Source organism: Lepisosteus oculatus, chromosome 10 (assembly GCF_040954835.1).
Source record: "Lepisosteus oculatus isolate fLepOcu1 chromosome 10, fLepOcu1.hap2, whole genome shotgun sequence".
Classification (NCBI taxonomy): Eukaryota; Metazoa; Chordata; class Actinopteri; order Semionotiformes; family Lepisosteidae; genus Lepisosteus; species Lepisosteus oculatus.
Genome location: NC_090705.1, coordinates 3,206,287 through 3,230,011, shown reverse-complemented (window position 1 = coordinate 3,230,011; position 23,725 = coordinate 3,206,287). Strand labels below are relative to the sequence as shown.

The following is a 23,725-nucleotide window of genomic DNA, read 5'->3' as shown; positions in this document are numbered from 1 at the left end:
CCAAGGACTGCCATCTACCTTGAGGGCAGTGCTGCCAGAGTCTTACAATTTTTGAACCAAGAAAAGGGTCTGAATGAATCAGGCTTCAATGTGATGTTTCCTGCTTGCAAAGGTTTCACAGTTTCATAAAAGCCAGCAATCGTCACCTACTGTAGACCTCCTGGGAGAACAGTACTCAGTAACTGGCAACTTTAACTTTCAATAGGAAAGTACTTGCATAATTTCTTATACCTGGGCCCCGATAGAACCTGACAGAGTATTATTTTTTCAGCTCTGGCTTTTTGAAGGACAAATATATTCTTTTTCCAGCTGTTTAACATAACCTTGTAATCACTCCTGTCTTACTTGCGGTAGCTGGAAGTGAGTGTTATGCTTGCATGTTGTGTTGGACTAAAACTAAAGCTTGTGATCCCAACTGATTATTGCTCCAGTTTCAGCTCCGTGGCACTGGCTCCCTGTGGATTTCGGATATATACCCCTCGAATATAAATATGCTCCTGACTTTTAAGACTCAACATGGGTTAAAACCTAATTACTGTACATTTGTGATCTGCTGATTCCATATACTTCCACACCTTAGTCTTCTACCTTGTGTCTCTTATCTCTTTTCAATTAAAAAAAATCTTCTCGGGTGATTCATCTGTTTCTTATCCAGCAAACCAGACTATGGAAATATCTCCAGAAGTTTATAGTCCTAATCTTAAAGTCAAATCTTACAACTCAGTCAGCACTAAAACAATACTTAAAACTTTCTGCTCAAGATCTTACTTCCAATGAATTCTGTCCATCCATTTACTAAGAGCTTTATCCAGTACAGGGGTCAGAGGAGAGTCAGAGCCCAGTTCAACAACGGGCGCAAGTCCAGATATACCTGATGTGACACTCACACTCACACACACACACACACACACACACACACACACACACACACACACACCTGGAGCTCCCGGAGGAGTCCCAAGCAAACATACTGTACAATCACCACACCCTAGGAACTGACCCCAGCACCCACACACAGCACTGTTCTGCCAGGCCACACCCTTCTAATTCCAATATACTGTTTTCATTTCTGTCTCTTTCATTTGACAATTTATTGTACAGTGCCTTGAGATGAGGTACCAGGAAAAAAATGCTATAAAATATAAGGACCATTATTATTAAAGGGGGAGTAATTCTGCTGGCACTTTTATACCTACATCGGAAGAACGAAGAACACAATGTTCCAGCTGTGAAGCCCACTTCAGGAGCAGGAGTCCCGGGCTGAAGGGAGATGTTGCATTTTTTAACTTTGCGGTATGGAATCGACCTCGAATAGCTCCTTTACGGCTCCCTTACTGAGAAGAGATGTCCAAGGCCTCAATAAGGGCTTTTATTGTCTGATCCCGATATTTCTGTTGATGCATGTATTTTTGCATTGTCTGAATTTTTGTTGCATTTGTTTTAATTTTAAACATCTTTTATGATGTGAAGGACTTTGAGATATTGTACATTGTAATAGAGAATGCCTACAGTATGTTATGTTTATGACACATGAAGCTTTACAAAAGTAAGTGTTCTGGACATTAAATATGGGTCAGCAGGCATTCAATTTCTTTTGGCTGTCTTGCATAGCTTCTGTGTATCCTCTGTCTTCCAGACAGAAAACATGCCAAGTACTTAATATATTATTTGAAATTAGAAATGTTGACAGAGTGCGCATAATGCCATTGAAAAACGTTAAAAAATCAGAAAACAAACAGCATTTTGTTTATTTATTATCAGCAATTCATCAGTTACATATATAAACAACCTGTAGGAAAACGCCCGAACCTTCTTACTTCTTTACAAGTCACCTGCCTTGTCAGTAACATCATACACAGGTTTTTAGAGGTTTGTACTAAATGTTTGTGCAATATAAAAGAAATAATATACATAAGTTAAAAAATAAAAATACAGTATGCAAGTTATTTACAACTCAAAAACAAATGAAAAAGTAAACATTCTTTTCAGCAGCTGTGCCACCTTACAGACAAGATCAGCTGTAGGTGAAACGCAGCCTTGTCTTCAGCAAAGAAAACCGAATGCCAGGAAAACTATGGAAAAAAGGGCATCCACCTTAGTTCACTTGGATATTCTTGTTTATTCTCCACTGAGAAATCCAAAATGACTTATTTACTCTTGGTGTGGGTACATTGTTTCACTGTGTTGAGGATGAAGGTGTGGCATTTAACAACAGAAACTCAGATGTTGGTAAAATAGCATCTTGCAACACTGCAAATGTCAGGGGTGCACACTAAAAAAAAAACCCTCAGAATTGTGGAGGGGTTGATTTTGAGCTTGCTCCTTGCAAAAACGTATGTGGTCATCTGAATTTTATTCATGGTTGCACTTCTCCCACTTTGGATAGTTTTTCAAGAGTAGGTACCCTTACCATTTTTCAACTGAAAAATCATTACCACAATATACTGTATGTGATTAGTGCTGTTTTTAAAATAAAATGTAAGTAGAACTTCTCCTCTCTGTATGAAAGTGTTTCAAGGAGCTTCCTCTCAATTTTAGCTTCAGGATCGTCTTCATCCTCCTTTTGGATTCGGGTTATAGTCTGAGTCGCAAAATACACATTTACTGTGTTACCTAAGACATAAACCCAGAAGGACACCTGTTTGCTATATTAGTTTGCTATTATAGGCAAATTACAGTATATTGCAGTTTCTGAAAAAGACCTCTAGCAGCCATTAGTTCTAATACAAACCTGTAGCAGATATAATTTCAGGATTTTTGTTTAAAATGTATTTTTTATATTAAACAGTAATAAGGCCTAGCATCTTACACAGATGTAAGAGACAGGAAAAGCAGGTTATATGGGCAACTTGCAAAGAAATGCCAAGTGCTAATAAACATCACTGTTAGGTATTTTTCACTACAATTCCTTTTATGCCAGTGAAGACGGTAAGGCAGATGATTTTAATTTCTTTGTAAAGTAAGCAGCTCTGAATGTATGCAACAGTGGATAGGTAAATGACATTTTTTAGCATGGCCAAATCTTGTAGCACAAAATATCATCATTTACATGTGAAATCAGAACCAAAACTAGGTCTGGTTAACATATGTATATTTCTGTATAATAGAAAACAAATATAAAACAACTAGTTGTAAACAGCCTTCAAAATCACAGTATAAGAAACCATTGCTGAAATGACATATTTAAAGTCAGTCTGGCAGAAAACTAGACACATATAATACAGACCACAAATGTTACAATTTAAAAAACAGTGTTGTGACAAGAAAAATTATATATATATATGTACATTACTGATTTTCTAACTTGTCACATTACAGAACTCGGCTCATTTGAATGAATTAACATTGGTTTGTTCCATTGGGGTATTGTCTACTTTTACATTTCTAGCACAAGACGGTACACCATTCTGAATTGAAAGAGGCAGTTTTCTATATGGCAAATTCTAGATATAAGTGCATATCATGCTGCACTAATATAGTGCAAAAATGTGCCTGAAATGTAGCAAAAGGGTGCAGGCAGGATTCCAGTAGATTTAAGAGTGTATAAATTGGTAGTATGTTTCAATAGTTGTATGTATTTTCATCTTCCAGACACAGGGAGCTACACGGGAAAATCCGTCTGGAAAATCCATCTTGTAGTGTTTCATTTAAGCAGGCATTGTAGAAATGTGTTGGAGCTGAGATGCAGGTGATTCAGTCTTCCAACTAGGCAACTGGCTACTATGCAGTGACGTTTGGCAACATGTGAATATTTTATCCCCAGCTCCTGACTTCTGTACGCACAATGAAGATTCTTCAACTGTATTTTGATGCTGGCAGCTTTTTGAAGTTTGGGATATGTTCTTTGTTCTTACCAAAACCTGTCCTTTACAGCCTGCCCAGTGCTCTGCTGCAGTAGTCTTTATTGTGAAAGCAGTTAGTACACATAGAGTAAACAGCTATAAAGCAAAGGCAGTTTTTCTCTCATCCATTAAGGCTGAGAAGTCTCTTCTGCAGCACAGGAATAGGCTAGTGCTGAATATGAATTTCTTCCAAGTCTTTTCAGTGATCATTCTTTTGAACTTTGATTTTACACTTCATTTTCCACTCTATTTTACACTCAAATTAAGTTTCTGGAGACTTGATGTAAATGCCATAGAACTTTCCAATCCAGTCAGGATGGGACTTTTCCTGACACAGAAACAATGGTGTTTCAATTAGGAAGCCAAGCCTGTCTGAGTTATCTACATATCAGCGTCACCATCATAGGCCAGGGTCAAAGGTTTCAGTCTGTTATTTTGTCTTCTCTGGGGTTTCTTTGGCTTTTTGCTGCATTGGAAGAAGAACAAGAAGTCATATTAGTACAAAACAGACATGTCACTCTCAGATGAGTCGAAGGTTGATGCTAATTAAAATGACTTTGTCAAACAAAAAATTTAAATTACCATTCCTTTAAATGCTGTGCATTTATCTATTCTACAAAACAGGTTACTCATTCATTAGAATAGCCTGCTCGTTCCGTCTGGATTGGACAAACTGGCTTCCTCCACAAGCCCCCCTGTATGAAATGATTCCATGGCACCAGCTTCAACACAGCAGGCAGACAGCCAGTATCTTGAACAGCAGCAGCTTTAAAGTGCTAAAAGGGGCCAGATTCCTAAACCACTTCCAGGACTGCCTGGGAAATTTTACTAGTCGTTTTCTAGATTATATGAAGTAGAGAGTTCACAAGTTTGCAAAAGTGCTCCTAATCCAATACACCAGAAACACAGAGCATAAACTATAAACCACCATTGGGCTTATTTATAAGATACACAATTGTTTCTGTAATAGTTTTTATTTGACTACATACATATTCAACATATGCACTGTGTCTAATCTAAATAAGAACTTAGCCTTAGAAAAGTCTACCCTCAGAAAATGCCATGCCTTTCCCATAATTGGCTCAGCCTCACCATGCTGGCACCTGCAGTAGAACTGCACATGGTAGTATCCCTGCAAATAGCATTGTAGACTTTTATAAGGGAACATTCATACTGCTTGATCGAGGGTGCTGGTACTTACACTGCTAGGCATTGTTAACCCTAAGTATGAGTGACTCATTACAGTACGTTTTCATTAGGAGTGCAAGAACACATTTTTCTAACTCCATGACAAAAGTGAAATCTAGGAATATACATTGGTACAGTACTGCAGGCCTCTAGACTATCCTCTCTAGTAAAAACAGGGATAACAGCTCTTTTTTTACAGTGCCTTGTGAAGCATCTAGTAATAATTGTGTGGTGTGGCAGGTTTCAAATTTTTTACTTATTTGCAGAAATGTCGAGCCTGTAATATAGTATTATACTGTTGAGTTCACACCTATTAAATGTATGTATGAAATAACATATTTATACAGTACATTATATAACACCTGCATGTCTGTGGGACCTCAAAATCTGGCTATACCTGCCTCTGCATAGTGGAGTAACGTCATATGCAGAGTTTTTATCAAGTATAACTGATCACTAGGGAGAACTGATTCTAAATTTCCAGAGATTGCACTTTAGATTTTGTATCTTTGAAACCTGAATATTTTATTTTTAAACTGGGATTTAAAAAGGAGACCATGAAGAACATGTCCCCATAGACAACTACAGTTCGGTGAACAGCTTCTTGAAGGTGTACACCATGACCTTCCATGGAAGCCATCAGACAAACACTGCGCAGTGTAACACGCTAGGATGTAATGTACGGCCATTTGAAACTGACCGTAATTCCCCTGTTCTCACTGGTAAGTATGACAAACTTCACTGTTCCACGATGCACCGGGTGTACTGTAAGGATGCAGGTTAGAGTGGTTTTAAAATGACTTGAATATGAAGAGCCCTCCAGAGGGATGAGCAGGTAGCCACAAGCATTCTCTCCTTCCCTGCGCTCCAGAGGTCAGGTATTTCTAGATGCTTGCTATACCCAGAAATGAGTGAATAAGCCTCCTGTGTTTCCTTTCACAGAACCAAACACGCTGCTAGAGCAAGGACATATGTGAGACAAATTTATATTTAAATCCCAGCACATACTCCTTGTGTCTAAACCCTAGAAGTACAGACCTTGGAACAGATAGCTGGTGCACACCCTCCACTGACCAGTCGGTTGAAAGAGGGACGACTTTGCTGCTGAGCCAACAGGTGTTATGTCTTTTAAGCATGTAAGAAAACTAGTCTCCATACTGTGATGCTGCTGTTTGTGGAATGGGAAACACTTTTTAAAATTCTTACTGAATTTCTAAAATTCCTATTTTAAATGATTAATATTTTCCTTGATAAGTGAATTATACATTTGCTTGTGAACATGCACTGTAGTACAACGTAAACAAGCTGACACAGTAAGAACTACTTATTTACATAAATCATATAGTCATATCATACTATAACCTTTGCTAATCCTGCTTGTGTCATATATTGCATAAATACTGCATATACTGCGCTATTGGTAGGATGACTGTTTTCATGCATTTCTTACTTCAGGATTTCTCAATTCCTCCTCCTATTCCCTGTGCCAAATCCATCACAATATTGATAAAGAATTTCCCTTTGCTTGATAAAAAATTTAAAGAATGGTTATCGGTATTTCTAATTCTCCTCTCTGTATCAGTACCAGAACCCTCGGGCATCAAATAAGTTCACAGATCAAATATCTAATGATTGAAAATCCTATAGCAAGTACTCGCACTAATGTTCAATTACCCTCTCCCAGTGTCTTAAGAATCTGGCCCTTCGAGCACAAGGCTTCAGGTGATATGACTGCTGAAAGCAGAGCAGTGGCAGCTGTGCAGAGTGGATTCGATTTTAAAAGAGTTATTCACCCTAACCTGAGAGAACAGACGCGTCATCTTGCACCTTAATGAAAACTAAAATGCATAAAGATAATTTTGGCTATTAGAGACACATCGCAGTATCTAGAAGATTGAACGATTCTCCAGTTATTTTTTCCAAGGGTATAAAAAGTTAAAAAGTATGTAAAAACAATACCCTAATTTGGTCTAATTTGTAGGTTTCTTACAAATGGAATCGATTAGTTGAATGGCAACCCACCCCCCCCCCCCACTCCCAAATAAATGTTTTTTTTTTGTTAATGACTAAATAAACATTTCTCTAAAAATAAGTGCCCTTCAAAAATATTGGGACAGTGAAATCAAAATTCAAATTTTTTAAGTATGCAGCCAAACGATTTTAACTCTCTGGAATTTATTGAAAGTGAATGTGCCCTAGTTCTCCGTCACTTGAAGTCACTGAATGACTTGGTTTGTGTCCACAAAGTTTGAATATGGGCAAGGGATAACCCAAAAATAATAAAAAACATCTTTTACCATTTTCCTAATCACTCATATCCATCTAATGATCATGCATGCAAATCACTTGACAGTCGAGCAAAAAAATAAGTTTTGACTTTGTTATGCCAGTGCTTTTGGAGGGCACTGTAGGTTGATTGGGGAACTATAGAACAGCTGGTATATTCATACTTAATGGATATAACAGTTAAAAGATGAGAACGAGAAGATATATTAATTATAATATACAATTCAGCTATGCAGGTGGGAATGTCAGCAGATTCAACTCACCAAGCTAGATAGATCATAGAGACTATAAATATGAGCAGGACAAAAGCGCCAGCAGCTACACCATACACCCATGTCTTCAGTTTCCCATCTGTGGATAAGGAGGGTTAGTGAGTTTTAGCACTTATTAGTCAGGAATGTCATTTCAGAAAAATAAATGAAGTGAACACTTCTTTGATAAGTTATGCCCATTGAATTAAGGAATGAACTGATGATATTAAGATTTTAATTGGTTTAATACATTAAAAGAGTGTTCGACTGCGTTTGTGTTTTTCAGGCCTTTAATGGCAGAATTAAAATAGGTTTACTGTAACATCTTGTTCGAACCCATTACCCACTGAAATGTTATGCAAAACCCATAAAAGGTTATTGCACAGCTAGCTTCGGTTGATTATACAGGATCATAACTCACAGTCCTGAGATACAAATGAAGAGAGGGGGACCATCTGAAATTAAAATCCTCCACATGCATAGAGTCGAGCATATCAATAATTTATTCAGTATAATCAGGATGCGGTCCATTTCCCTCGCCAGATAAAATCTGCAGAGACTATGGAAGCAAGGCTAATTCATTATTATCTTTGCCATCTGACCGGCTTTATGGCACGGGAAGAGAAATGGGATCAAAGTAATAAAGTGATACTGTAACTGTTTTATATAACAGCACTGAATTGTGGCACTTTTTAATATCATTTTTTTTCCAGCAGAGGGCACCACAAGCCAGGCTACCCAACAAAGACACAGCACACGGTGCACAGGAGCTGCCCAGTTTCCTCTGCATCACAGTCCCACACTGTGGCACAGCTTTTATGTAGCTTTCATTTACAGTAGCCAAACACCCTCCTTCTAATTTTTGTTGAAGATATCCCTAAATTAACAACGCACAGACATACAGTATACTGTATATTTAAACAATACTGGAATTAAAATGATGTTTTTTTCTTCAAGTGTGACATCACATAATACACAATACTGTGTTGCTGGTGATGCTGCATCTAAGTCATTCTTTTCAAAATCACAGTTACGTTTACTTAAACACTATTCAAAACGTGTGCTTTCTCCTTCTGCTGGACTCTGTGCTAAGGTCTGGGTGGGCTGCTATGATCCTTCACCTGGTCCGAAGGGCTGCAGGAACCACGTCCTGCCTGCGCGGCCCGGCTGGTTGGTGGAGGCCTGGGTGGGGTTTACAGCTCGGCTGGTCTTCACGTCCCCGCTCCTATCCCCCCCAGTGGGGATCTCCAGCACGGGGATCAGAGTGCACTGGTCCAGCCGGCCGTCTGACGTCATGACCTCTGTGTACCCCTCCTCACAGCCGCACACCCCTGCCTGAGGGTGAGACCACACGGGATTCAAGTCGGCCATAGTCTGTGCATTGTAGCGCAACATTTTTTGCCATTTATAGATGTGAAGCGATACAGAATGTTAATCTAATTAGACAAAACAACTAGGGAGAAAATAAATATTTGAAACAGCATATTATTTGGTTTTCCCCATTTTTTAGCATTCGATTCTTTGAGTGCTACAATGTCCAAACAGCATTCCAGCAAACAGTAAACACTCTACTTTTAAAGGAATGAAACAAAGGGTGCACATAAATATCACGTTTTACTGTACAGTATTCCCCTACATCACAGTTTCTCATTATAGATGGGGGGTAACTGTTCATGAAACTCTTCATAAGGGCTAACCATTTAATTTTAAAACCAAGTGCAATTCTTCTCCTTTATCCTTGACCCACCTATCTAAGCATGTGGCTGTGACACGCTTGAACAGGGTACAGTACAGTATATTAATGAGGTTGGTCGCCTTCCCTTCCACTTGAGATGAACAGTGTAGACTAGACACTCAAACTACAGAGATGTTTCTGGGACTAGTGTGATAACTGGAGTAACTCCACACAGAACAGAGCTCCAACCTCTAACCACAGCTCCTTTAAAAACCACCTGAAATACGATAAACCTTTCTGCTTTTAATTATAGAATCCAATAATGAAGGCGGAACTGGAGGTCAACAGACCAACCGAAAGATCCACTGTGAGCGAGGGTTGATTTTACACTCCTAGATATTTTCACTTTGCTTCTGGGGACAGAATCCCATGATGTCTCAATAAGCGCCACTGTCATATATGAATATAAGGAGGAACCGTAAAAACATAAGCGTGATATTCACTGTGAAAATCAAACACTACTTCTGTCTCAGGGATGACAAGCCCACGTGTTTGTAAATAGCCCTGTAAATTGATTTCCGCTCCATTTATAGCTCTCGGTTTAAAGATGAGAAAGCATTAGGAGAGTTTATTCACACATTCAGAAAATAGCTCCAAAAACAGTCATCTGATGTTGCCTGCCCCCGTGCTGTTCCACCTTTTGATATACCGTATTTGGGGCATCAAAGAATTCTTCAGTTATTACAATTACAAAAGATATACAATGAAACATATATCACAATAATAATGTAATAATGTGTACAACATAATCATCACGTTCAGCCCAGTTGTACCACTGAGTTTGGTGGTTTGGCCAGTGTTACAATCCATTTACAGGGTGTGGAAGGCTTCTGTTTTACAGCATGTGCTGCAGCAACATGAGTGTGTAGCATGTGCAGTATCTCAAGGGGTCAACTAGCAGGGCTGAAATGACTGCCAGCCTCCTTGCATCTAAAAGAGGGCAATGGCTCCCTCTTTCTCCCAGAGGCCTGCCACTGAATCCCTTGTGCTCTGAGGTAAAGCCTTAGAAACAGCACAAAATCTGTCTTACCAAATGCCTTTCATGGTACTGACAATGTGCACTCCATGCAGGCTGCCTGCAGTGCTATTTATGAACTCTGCCTGCAGTTATTTAAGTATTTTGCTGTGGTGTGTGATTGTCAGCAGAAATGGGAAAATCTAGACAGGCAGCTGGAAGCCAGAGGAAAGACTGTTTGATACAGAATGTTAAGAATTTAATTCTATTACTGTAGGTTCAAAAACAAATGATATTCCATGTTCTCTCCTCTTTCACTCTTGTACTTTGGAGCTGAGCATTTCTGTTTTGTTGAGAAAACCAGAAGTGGGGTGGTTATGGGTTTTAAGGCAGAACTGGCAGCGCATGGGAGCTTTTTCTTCGAGGCTTAGCTTAAAAACTATACACGGAAAAGGGAATATGAGCAATTTCACCTTTTTGTCTTCAAACTTAAATGCAGAGTGAGAAAGCAAAATGGGAGTTTACTGACTCATAACAAAAAAGGAATACTGGTATTTTAACAGTATACAGAGATGGAAAATGTTGATAGCACATTGGTGTGATGGTTAGTGCTGCTGTCTCTTGAGCTCGATTGCTTTCCGGACAGGGAAGTCTTCCTTGTAGAGACTGCCTGTTCCTGACTGAGTTTTCTCTGTGTGCTTCTCCATGCATCCCACCTCCCAAAGCAATGTTGAGTATGTCCATTCACTGGTTCATCTAAATTGTCCCTCTGTGTGTATGCACTGCAAAGGACTAGCATCCCAAATTGTACCCTGGGCATCTGGGCTAAAATCTAGGCAGTCATGACCCTTACCAGGAACAATCAACTTTCTAATGATAGATGAACTATGAAAATGCAAGCTGATCAAGGAATATGGTTTTTAAGACACACTACCTCTTATTGACTCTTACCTCAGTGCAGTAGGATTGAGGCTTATTACAGGGAGGACTGCAGGACCTGTCAGACGCTGGCTGGCTTGTCAGAGGGCATCCACCTACAGAACCATGGTTAGCATTGTTCAACATGTCACAGGGGTTTATGCAAAAGAAAAAACTGGAGAAGACATTTTGTTGCAGCCTTTGATTGTGCTGTCAAAAAGGATTTGCCAAGAACTCTGTTTCATAGGAGCACAAAGCAAACATAAACAAAATATTTACCACCAGATTATTAAAGCATCAGCCATTCAATTATGCTGCTTTGTCTACACAGTCTCATTAGCCGAGTTCTAGGAGAGCTCCAGGAAGCTTTGTGTACTGTGGACAGTGAACCACATTCTCGTGTTATGGTTGATGTTGTTTGATGTGAGGAAATGATGTGATGTGTTATTGCTTATTATATTTTGTTTGCTCGAAATTAATTCAATTAAAGTCACTGTAACTATTGTGATTGTGATTAAAAAGTATATGCAGTCCTGTTACTAATAATATCCCAAGACCACAGATCATTCCAGCCTCCTACATTTCATCAAATATGGAAGAAATGCTTTCTATTAAACAATATATGTATTTTATTTTGTGTTATAAAGTTTAGCACTGACATTAAATAAACCCAATAAGAAGAAACCCTAATATATGATTATCTTTAAAGATCTGACGTGAATTTTGAAATCACGGGTGTCAATTATTATATTCTATTGAATACAAATGTCTATCTGATTGATTTTGTACAGCGAGAAATATTTTAATGAAAAATGCCAATAGTGGCACACCTCACAAATGTAATGGCAAGATGCAATTTAGGTCTGCACTTAGTGAATTTCTTTCCCTTTGACTAGACTTGATTGCCAATTCAGGGTACCACAATAGAAGAATGAGAAGTGTGTTATTGGAAATTATCTTCACTTAGACTGTCAAATTACTCTTTTACTATAAAGCACTGAACGATGCAAGAGCATCAACCATGACTCACAGGACACAACCAATCCCAAAATAAATCAATACTTAAGTCAGACAAGATAAAATTGCTAGAATGAAAATCAAATTAACTAACCCACTTTGCCTACACCTGTCACTACACTGTCAGAATAATTTGTTGTGTTCTCTGTGGTAGGAGTATAGAGTGCATGTAGATGAGAAAAAAATGAATTTTGGTCTAACGCAGCCTTAGGTTTTTGTGAACTCTTGAAAACTATGATCATAGGCAGCAAAATAAACAAGCCATTTTTTTGAGTAATGCCATTATTACGATTAATATGATTGAATTACTTTTTTATTACATATTATTAGTAGTATTGATATTACCCCTGTTGCTGCTTCTACTATAATTACTGTACAACACTAGAATTGTTTTGTAATCATGTTAAAGTCTGGACATACAGTAAGTCTTTGTAAAAATAAATTCACATTGTGACTAATCTTAAAAAAACAGTCTTCTGCTTAATTTCACATTATTACAGTCACTCTGATAATATTATTTTAGAAGGATTAACACACCCTGAAGCCTGACGTTAAAAACAGCTGTGCTGGGGAGGACCTTGATCTTACATTAATACAGGCCCTCAGGTGCATATTACAAAGTGTTGGTAAGCAAGCCAGGCAGTGGAATATACCGTATTAGGAGCAGAAAAATCCTGACGTTGGACAGGTGTAAGGATTATGGACACTGGACAGAGGGAAGTAAACCCATGCATTGTGGGTGATAAAGATTCCTAGCCAGGGTGTTAATCTCAGGGTCGTGTAACACACAGTACAGGTTTAAAATCTGTTTTTATGCAAATGCGCCATGTCCTGGTGCTGACTTCAGTGTACCCTGCTCACTCTCGCCTTGCTTAAATTTATAATGGCTGTTGTACTCCAAGCAAAGGTATTTGCTGTGTTTTTCACATGCTTGCTGGATTAGCTCTATTTTGCATTAATGCAAGTTGTTTTTACTGCTGAGTCAAATTCTTGTTTGCTGCAGTAATTGAATTTCCTCATTATTTGTGGGGGTGTACAAACACTTGACGGCAACTTTGCCTGGTGTTGATAATATCTGGGTTAGTGTCAAGGATTAATGAGGCAAAAAGTTAATTTATTTAAAACTTGCTCAAATCTATTTATTGTATTTTTCTTTTTCCTACTAATCTTTTCTTCTCCCCATGTTTTAGATGTGGACTAAATTTGAAATGGTCTTTTACCTTTGTTTCTCTTTGACTTAAAACATCACCCCCTTCTTATAAGAAAATGACATTTTTATTTTAGAAAAGCATGACAGTTTTACACTGTTGTGCCATTGTTGCAAAATCCCTTCTGCCTCTAAGGGTGTGTTGTAAAATCAGGGATCTCAGCCCTTTTCCTTAAGGGCACTTTTGTTTTCTTGTTCTAACAAGCCTGTCTAAATGACACCTTATTAGAAGTGACAATGGGCATGACTTGACCTTATAATAGTTTATAGCAGAAATTGAATGCTTTCTGGTACCCATTAGTTAACTGAAAGTCCAGCTAAATAAAAAAACGGAAGACATACAGTACAAGTTTGTACAAGATCAGGTTTGAGAACACTCTCTATCAAGCAAACATAAGTCTCTATCAAGTCTAGCGGAACTAAGCACATCTCCCCTTTATTTTATTCACAAAGTGAAATAGAATCAGGTTCCAGGTGAGGAAGAAACATTCGCATTTCGACCTCATTAAAATGGATTTCTCACCCAGTTATCTGATGAAGGTGGAACAAACACATGTGTGCCCAATACATTGCCCATTATTTCAAGTGCTGTCCTGCTACCACACAGATATTCCTCTTTCCAGCTTGTCTGCAGGTACAGGAGGATGGCTCAGGTTCATTGCCATTTTAATAGCAGTGGTGTTTTCATTTGTATGTGACCTCCCCTACAACTGATGCTGATCCTGGAGACGAAATCGATCACATCGGATATACAGCACATTCATATTTCATAAGTGTAGACTCACGGCCCTAAGCCAGATATTGTTTTTCTTTTCATTTTGAAGGTAAATTTGGAAAATATGGCTATAGAAAATTCTATTTTATAGAGTTGTTCACTTAGTGGTTCACACTGCAATATTTCTAAACTACATACAGGAGCTGTCTGCTTTACAATGATAAATTAGAAAGAGACTCAACTGTATCTACCTGGGTGAGATGCTGAAGTCACTATCCACATCCATATTATCCAACAGCCCCACTACATAGCAGATCAAGCTAAGACGTAAGAAATTACTTAAGAAAAAATATTCAATCAACATTGATTGCTCCCCACCAAATTAAGAGGGAGATCTAGGTAAAAGTGAAATTGCAAAACCAGATTCGAATTTAGCCAAAATGTCATGGGCTCTTTAATGACAGCTCAGGGCCCCAGTATATTGTGTCATGTGAATAATTGCATCTCCTTCAGCATAATGTCCCCTGTCACCATGCTGGGTCAAAGCTGTATAATTCTCATTTGATGTTTGGGCTGCATGCATACAAAGTCATTATCTGTGTTGCACATCTCTTGTTCTTAAAGTTAAAGCAAAGGGGCTTACAGTATATAACACTATAATGACTGGGATAGAAACAACAACAAAAGACACTAACCTGTGCTAGTAGTAATTCTAGCATTATGTGCTACATTATTTTACAATTGCTTGGGTTTAAACTAGATATAATCTTGCATATACTGTAACTGTCAGTAGTCATCACATTCATTGTAGGACTACAGATAAATTACCTAGGAATTGCTGCAGAAAATTTCACATTTTTATTCTGAAATGGTACAGGAAAGAGCATATCGAACTAAATCTTGTTAAACTGGATACAATGAGAAAGGTTAAAAAATTGTGCCACTGTCCTGAAGCCCCACAACTTAATTCTCTCTTGTGTGTCAATGTCAAACAGGGCTGTAAAAGACCCAAATTCTAACAAAAACATAATCTAACAAAAACATAACAAAAACATGAACATAAGTAACATAATCATCCTAGTTTTGTCTTCACCACAAAAACAGCACCTGAAACATGAGATAGCATCAGAGAATCGTTATATTCAACCTCTAAAATATTTTAAGAAACGGATAGAAAAAAAACGTATCTGAAATAGTCAATCTTCTTCATACAACATGACCTTCAATATTCAAACTACAAACTTTAATACCTGTATGTGCACCTTGAAAATTAAAGTAACCAAAGAACCACTGACACAAGACCTTTGTTCAGAAAAAGGGTGATTGTTGCCTGTTACACATTATTATGCCATACAGTAAATCATTTTTAGAGTTTGCTTTACATGAGCAAATGATTTTTTTAATTATGAAATTAATACTTTTTATTTTGGTTATTAAATGCAACAGTAATTTACTCTGAAATTATTTAAGGGTTTGTTGGGAAGTTGCCTCACACAAAGATATTTACAAAATATCCAAGCAATACCAACAGAATAGGTTAGTTGTAATGGTAATAGTGTGCCACTGAAATGCACATATAAAAAATGGCTGGAAAGATATGAAATATGGATAACTATTCATAACAAAGTGTTCTTCACAGTAGGTAGGTCACAGGGCAATTGTGGCATCATGCCCAGAAAACATTAATCTCTCTCTGGCACCAATTTTCTGCTTTTCACCTGGTCAGTGTTTTTTAAACAAGGTCAGCATACAAAAGCTTCTGAATTTTTTTATTTTATAGGACTGGACACATTTCTAAACAAAATAGATTCTGACAGTAACTTTCAAACCATGTTTTGCCACCATCTATTTCAAAACTCGACATGTAGCCCTTATCGCTACTGTATCTGAAAACAGTAGCATAGGAGCTGAACATACAGTATATTTTCTGTATGCTAGTTTATCTTCAACATCTCTAACTTTGTGTTGCTGTTAGAAAAAAAGTTGTATATTTCAGAACAGTCCTTATACAGTACCCACATGTCCACATGTGTGTAGACTATAGCTTTTTTTTTCTTAATTTCTCTTCATGGGTTAAAGAAACCTATATGCAGTTATTTATTAAATACAGGATCTATAGCTACTCATGATCAGACTTTTGAAGACTGATTTTTTCATCTAATTAGGAATTTAACACTGGAAGATGCCAGCAGCTTCCAAGCAGTGCACATTCAATAGGATGATAAAGGGAAACAAATTAGATTACGAGGTTAAAATGTGACACCATCATGGATAGAAAATCTAATTTTGTTATAGACTAGTTCCGATTTCAGCAGCACTCAAAAGATATGATAGGCCTAAAGAACAATTCAGCAATATGATAATTTCCAGTCAGGAAAGTCATCTTCCTGGATTAGGTTTAGATATTGTATCACAATTATGTGGATTGTGGATTTGTAGAAGTAACAATAACCAGCAATAATGCTATAAATTGTACCTACTTACACATACATGTAGAACATAAGAAAGAATTGAGAGGAGGCCATCCGGCCAACTGAGCTTGTTTGGTTGCTATTTGATTTGTGAGACTCACTGTGCCATTTCTCAGAAGAAGTGAAAGAATTAGCTTTAACATCCAGATACAGAAGCTTCTTCAAGGGCTACGACAAGCCTTTGTGTGAAAATAGACCTTCTGTGTTCAGTTTTAAATGCACTTTTCTCTAGTTCCCCCTTGTGGCCAATGACTGTGTGAAACTGCTGATGTTGAAGAAGCCCACTGGGTTGATTTTCTCAGTGCTCATGGGTTATGTGAATATTTGTCCCTTCATAGTCTTCACCCATCAATATGAACAATAATACAGATACAGCAACGAGGGAGAAAGAAGAGAGCTTAGTCAAAACCATGGATTGTGTTAACATATAAGTGCAAAGTGATCCACACTGGTAGCAGGAACACACCCTTTAAATACTACATTGGAGGTTTTTTTTGACAGATTCTTCTATGTCCTCAACAAGACAATGTGGGAAAGTAATAATGAGTAAGAAGAAGTCTTGCAAACCAATTGTAATAGTGCTGTAAATGTAGAGAAACCAGAACTACAGCCCTGCACCATTCCTGAAACAGTAACAGTAACTGCATCATGTGTTCTACTAACTTAAGCATCCAGTGATTTTTTTAAATCTTAACCCATAACAAGTGTTTTTGGCTTAAATGATTTGCTGTTCCTTGCCAGAAATGTCAGGCCAAATATATGTTTACTGTTAAAAGGCTGTGGCATTTTTGATAAACCAAGGTGTGGGCTGATTTATTGAATTAATCAGGGAGATGGAAAGCTGATAACACAGAAATTTTAAATACCTGTGACGTTCAACCCATCTGAACGCTGGCACCACACCAAGCGGGAAGATCCTTTCCACGTGCTAGTCATCCATTTATATTCATAGCACTCTCCATCTGTGCAGAAGGGAGAGAAGCTTAAAATGCTGAAGTACGGTGTCAAGAATGAAACCCGAATCACCATACAGGAACATTACCACGATCTACAGTTCAGTGATCCGGTCACACTCTAATAATGAACGAACCAGCCAACATCTATAAAGGAAGTCTGTACATAATACCCTGGCATTCATTCGCCTGGGTGAGGAAATGACAGCCCTGTCACAGCCCCCCTCTCTCACGGGGAATGAGTCAGGGAGGCAGCTGCAAACAGTGAAGTTGGGGTGGAGGAAGGGGTGCTAGAAAAGAGGTGCGCAGAGATGAGGGCAGCCGGCAAGTATTTAAAAGAGCAGAAGTGCGAGATGAGAATTTGACCTCCTCCTGAACTCCTATTAACTAACACAATGAGTAAATATGACCGTCGTCACCTTACCAATTTTAAAGCGGTCGTAACCCACTGGTTTCTGTAGAACGTTGCTCAGACAACATCAGGCATAACATATTTTGGTCTCTAAGCCGATATTTCTCTGGGTAACTGTCAATGGATATTACCACTCAGTCCTAAGAATCATTTGAATTACTTTAATGCCAGATAATACAATGGAGGCTAAAGTTCATGAAACACTGACCTGTGCAGGGCCTGGATTCCCATACTTGTTCTGGACATTCCTGTTGGTTGTCCTGCTCCTGAGCAATTACAGCCCTAGATCGGACCTGCACGGAGCCGAAGCCTAGATCTTCTCCGTTGATGCAGGTGAGCTGACACGAGCTCCAGGAAGTCCATTCTGTCAAATAGCAGTCTCCTTTAAAAACAAGGCAAAGCATTTAGTACTGTAAGTCTCTTTCTTCAACGGCATCTAGAATCATTTTTCATATAAATAATGAGGTGATTTCTCTAATGGTCATAAAATGTAAATCCATACTTTCAGTGTTTCATCAAGCAGCTTGATTTATTTTGAGCAATGGAAATCTTCGACGTGAGTGATCTGAAAGAAGCAGGCCACTTCATAGGCATAAATGTGGCACTTTACTGTTTCATAGATCCTGTGGCGTCTTCTTTAACAGTTCGATAACTAGACTTTTCACTGCTACATACAGTATATTCATAAACAATAATGAGCAATTCTGTTTTCGTGCATAAAAAGGAGAAATTATTTTCAAATCATCAGGTAATGATGCAAGATAATGCTATCACAAAGCCCCAGAACATTAAAAATGTATCTCATGGTTAATGGCCATAACAAATGAGCACAGAAAACATTGTTAATGGGAGATTGTTTGCAGATCTAAGTTCCTTATAAATTATTAAAGAGCTAATGTGTGCATGTAGACTAGAGCCCAGATATGCAAATGCTAGCAGGGAGGTTTTTATAATTACGTTCCCAGGCCCAGACTTGTTTTACTGATGCACTATAAAGACATTTTCTATTACACTCTTCAAGTATAAATATTTAAATCTGTCTACTTAGCCTAAAGAAGAATGCAGAATGATTTATTCATCCAGGAATTCTGATATCGCTTTTTCAAGTGTTATTAAATTAATGGCATGTTATTTTTCATTGTGTGGAATTAAATCCACTGACCTTACCATTGTTCACATGGGTTGTACAAAATTATAAGTGAACATTCCTATGAATCAATGGCTAACTGATCTCATAAGAACATTTTTTTTTGCGCTTTTATTTCCAAATGAGTCCACAGTGGTTATTATTTTCAGCTTCACATCTGGACACCACCACTTTAAAACACCTAAATCACCTCCAGTAAATAAACGTCTCTTACATTTGTCATTCAGATGCCATAGATTTAAATAGGTCATATTTTCTATAGACAATGTTTGAAATGGGTGTCTCAGCTGTATACACACTGACAGGAGGCAGGTGGCTGAATGCTCTGATGATGTCAAAGCAATTGAAACCTAAGACAACATGACATACAGTAGCTTAAAATAGTCTGTATCAGAAATCTAAAACCACAACTGCCTATTTCTAAGCTTTTCTTTAAAAAGCAAAAAAACATTCAAAAAGTTCTACTTTAAAGGTTAAGAAGACAACAGCACTGACATCAGTGCAAATGATGAAGTAAGGCATGCTTTTCTTTGCCATATTTTAAGGCACAATAAAAAGTAGACTTTCTTATAGTCTGGATTTGTCACTGATGCCATTAAATTGCTTCATTATAGAGCTGTCACATTTTCATACTACCGTAACACAAATTGTGTCAAAATGTGCTGTTGGATGTGTCAGTATCATAGAGCTGGAAAGTGAAATAGATGTCCTTCGAGGTGCAGCTAAAAATATGATGCATTATTATTTTTATTGCCAGAAAATGTTTTTCCTCTTTATTCCCAGCTTTCAGGTCGAAATCTTTGATTTCCAGAGAACCTGTAGGCAATTTGTGACATTTGGTTTTGACACTGCTATTTATCGTGGTGAAAACTTTCATGTATCTGATATTGTGTTCACTGCATTAATTGGGTAAATTAATTAATTCATTCATTTATTCATCTCGGGAACAATAATTCAATGTACCAAAACAGCAACGCATAAGCACATGAAAATTTGTATTCAGAATATTTACAGATACACTGTAAATTATATTACACTAAAATTCCAATAAAAGAAAGCTGCACACATTTTTAAATCTTTAAGTAATCCTGAAATGTCTATTACCATGTATAATCCAAGAAAGCAGGATTATACACTAAACGGCCACTCAGGTACAGTATTTTCTAAATGTAGTATCCAAAATTAAACCACAAAAAAGTGAAATTGATAGAAATGTTTATGCATACCTGGGCATGGGACTGTGCAACTCTCCTCCAGTTTGATGTGTTTATCTCCATCTACAGATGGCTCCAATTCTCCACACAGCTCCTCATCTACAACACTACCCTGGTCTTCCTTGGATCCATCAAACACATAGCAGGAGATGTTCCTGAACCGTAACCCTTCTCCGCAATGTGCGCCCTGCAGAGGGAAACTTCGTTTGGTGACTGACGACGTGCTGCACAAATACACCAGCTACTCCGATCACCACATATCGGGGGATCCTTTCTGTCTTATGAGGTTATGAATATTCTGTTTTTGTTTTTGGCTTTACTATCCTAAAACATTAAAAGTGATCCATCCATCATCAGATTATCAGAAATCTGAAAATGTTTAGTTAAGGCTTGTGGCAACCTGGAGCCCATCTCAGGATCCCAGACAGGATGACTGTTCCATCCCAGGATGCTCATACACAGGAACACAAGTATTCAGGGACTAACTGAGGTATTAATTAACCCAGGTACTGTCTTTAGAAGACTGGACGAAACCAGAGCATCCTGAGAAATACCTCCACACTGAAGGCATCAAACCCAGAATTATAAAAATAATTCTCTGCTTTCACGTTTTAATCCATTGCATTATGCCATTTCAGAGCACCCCACGGCTCATAAATGTGTACAACTGCAGTAATGAAAGAGATCAGACACTGGAGATACAGGATGTGGTTGAAACGGTACAAATGCCCGTGCAGACTGCAGGCTGAGCCCTCAAGCCCAGACATTGTTATTCCTAACCTGGGCTCTGTGTCATCGAAATGAGCCATGACTGGGATTCCCCAGGCGATTGAGCACCACAGGCGGAGCGCTGAGCTTTGTCTGAGGCTGAGGCAGACGGAGAGCCTTCAGCTCGGCAGGTAGCAGCAGAGCCCCCATCACTTGCGAGGTGCCTGAGACCGGGCGGGACACAGAGGAGAGCCGCACGCTCGGAGCCGTAACGTCCGAGACGAGCCCCCAGTGCGAGAGGCAGGCGGATGGCCTGACAAGGGCCTTGGGAAGTGTGTCTCCTGAGCAAGCAAGAGAGCTGCTGTGGCAATCCACGTTTATTAAGAACAGTCCAGCCCAAACTGGAGCGAATGGAAAGATCTGAATTTTCTCAATGAGAGAAAAAATGTGCAATAATAATGTATTATTACTGTATGTAAATGTATAATAGTCATGTACGGTATATAATGATCATACAATCTCAAACTAGTCATTTGGCGCAGTGTTCGTTTTGCCTTCGGATTGCATTTCCATATGCTGCGTGTCTTACTCGAATGACAAAAGAGAGACCAGCAGGAAAAGTGTTTAAGACATTTCCTGGAAACTCGGTACAGTACTTCAGACCTGGCTTTTACACATAGTTTAAACCATAGTCAATCACTTTGTCACCCCTCTCCATAAACGTTTAGCATATCTTCCGCACATTAATTATTTAGAAATGTGCTGCATATTTTTTGATAGAATCCAATCACCACCCACAACCACGGCTGACACACAGATGCTATACACTGCAGCCTAATAACCATAGTGGGCTTTAAGTCACTGCTAAATTTGTATTTTTAAGAAAACCTTTTTGACTTTTTGACAGAAATTAAAATGTATTTATATACAGTCTGAAAAGTGACATTTGAAGCTTCCTTTGCATATGAAAAACAAAATGCAAACAAAAGGGAGAATACATGGGGATATTTTGCAAAAAGCAGGATTCTTGTACTGACCTTTCTAAGATGTAAAAAAAATATTATACACTTGGTCACTCCAAGATTATAACATCTGGTGACAGAAGGCAGCTTGTGTACTGACCAAAAATCTGTAGACAATCCAGTAAAGTGCACTCAGCTGGAGCACACACTGGAACTACTGCAGATAACTGCTGCCTGATACTGTTCTTCAATAATTTATTAAGAATGCCAGTCATGACAACCTTTCCTGCCATTTGACATTCCTCAAATGAGTAAAACATGACCAAAGGATGACAGCATGGAAAAACGTGGAAACAAAATGTCATTTTCTTTGACAGACCTCAACTCCGCACTCAGACCACCGACTGTACTGCCATCTGTAACAGGGTTTGACTGGACATGGTTTCCACTGCTCCATCTGTGAAGGACAGGGCCTCCCGTCCCCCTGGGAAGCCTGAATCACAGACCTCCTCCGCCACATCTTGCCTGAAAAGTAGGAGATGTCAATTAAACAACCGGAGGGCAAAGCAGGCAGTCTGGAGTAAGGGGGGATTTTTTTTCTGTAATTGGACTAGCCGACCTACTGTATGTAACACGTATTACTTTGGGAAGCCACCACATGCCTAAAATGAATAAACAGACGCAACCTTTTAAAAATAAAAATGAAACAATGGAGCACATAAGAAAGACTTGTTTGATAAGCCTTTACACTTCCCACTGTCACAACTCCTTCGTAAACACTACACGACACTAGATAACAACATGCACAATTGTGGGCTATTGGTTGCAAAGAAACAGTACAGTCTGAAGACATCATTTCAGCCAGAATCGAAGAGCAGAACCCCAGGGACTCCAGGCAGAAAGAAGTGGGGTGAAAATAATAAAAGGCACCATTAAAGACTGAAGCGCTGATAAAGACCTTGTGTCCGGGTAATGTTCAATTGAGATTTTATTTCACTATATGGCTTTTCAGCATTTATTTGATCACGTCGTCTAGTCTTTCCGACAGAGTTATGAGGGTGGTTTTTATCCCCATTCAAGGAAAGCTTTCATTTGCTTAGACAATGCTCCTTCAACTCTCCTCTTCCCAGGGACAAGCTAAAGGAATACCATATTTCTTTCATATGCTCCAGACTACATGACTAATGGTACTGTACATTTAGAAATGTAATGCTGTTTTAGTATGGGTTTTTTTTGTGCAAATAATAAGATTGGCAGTGCATTTCCTCACTATCAATTCTAATTCTTGCAACCATTTCCAATATCCAATTTTCTATCTCAATCAAATTTAAGAAGACCGGTGAAAGCTTTTATAAGAGACTGAGCAGGATTAACAGTTTGTTCCAGAAATGAAGTTTAGTGAGGATGGTGTCACTGCAACTACAGTATTTTAAAAAATGAGTTCTGAGGGACCTTGCCCAGTGGACATCTAACAGGAATCGAAGGAATAATGGCAAATCAACAAAATGTTTAAAACAGTTTAAAACATTTAAATAATTGCCAGATCTCGTTGTATGTTAGGCAGGCTTTGGACATTCACAACTTTATGTGAACGGATATCTTTATCATTACGAAATGCTTTAAATCAGTGGCATTGCACTTTTACACATCATTTAGAGACCCCGAAGGAAGTAGCAGATTAAAGACAATGAAGTGAGTTAATTTTACTGATATTAACAGTAATAATCCACTCTACACAGAATCA

At 38.4% G+C, this 23,725-nt stretch overlaps 1 protein-coding gene across 1 annotated transcript in view; it reads right to left on the bottom strand.

The window, feature by feature from the left end:
- Window positions 1-1,737: 1,737 nt before the first annotated feature.
- Window positions 1,738-23,725, bottom strand: part of thsd7ab (thrombospondin, type I, domain containing 7Ab) — a 193,317-nt gene continuing 171,329 nt past the window's right edge. The window contains exons 24-31 of the mRNA XM_069194747.1: window positions 22,361-22,506; window positions 20,324-20,498; window positions 18,159-18,332; window positions 17,452-17,547; window positions 11,209-11,291; window positions 8,689-8,902; window positions 7,580-7,667; window positions 1,738-4,308 (exon numbers count right to left, since the gene is read on the bottom strand). Of these exons, the coding sequence (XP_069050848.1) occupies window positions 4,224-4,308; window positions 7,580-7,667; window positions 8,689-8,902; window positions 11,209-11,291; window positions 17,452-17,547; window positions 18,159-18,332; window positions 20,324-20,498; window positions 22,361-22,506 (1,061 nt within the window). The 3' untranslated portion in view covers window positions 1,738-4,223. The remainder of the gene's footprint in view (window positions 4,309-7,579; window positions 7,668-8,688; window positions 8,903-11,208; window positions 11,292-17,451; window positions 17,548-18,158; window positions 18,333-20,323; window positions 20,499-22,360; window positions 22,507-23,725) is intronic.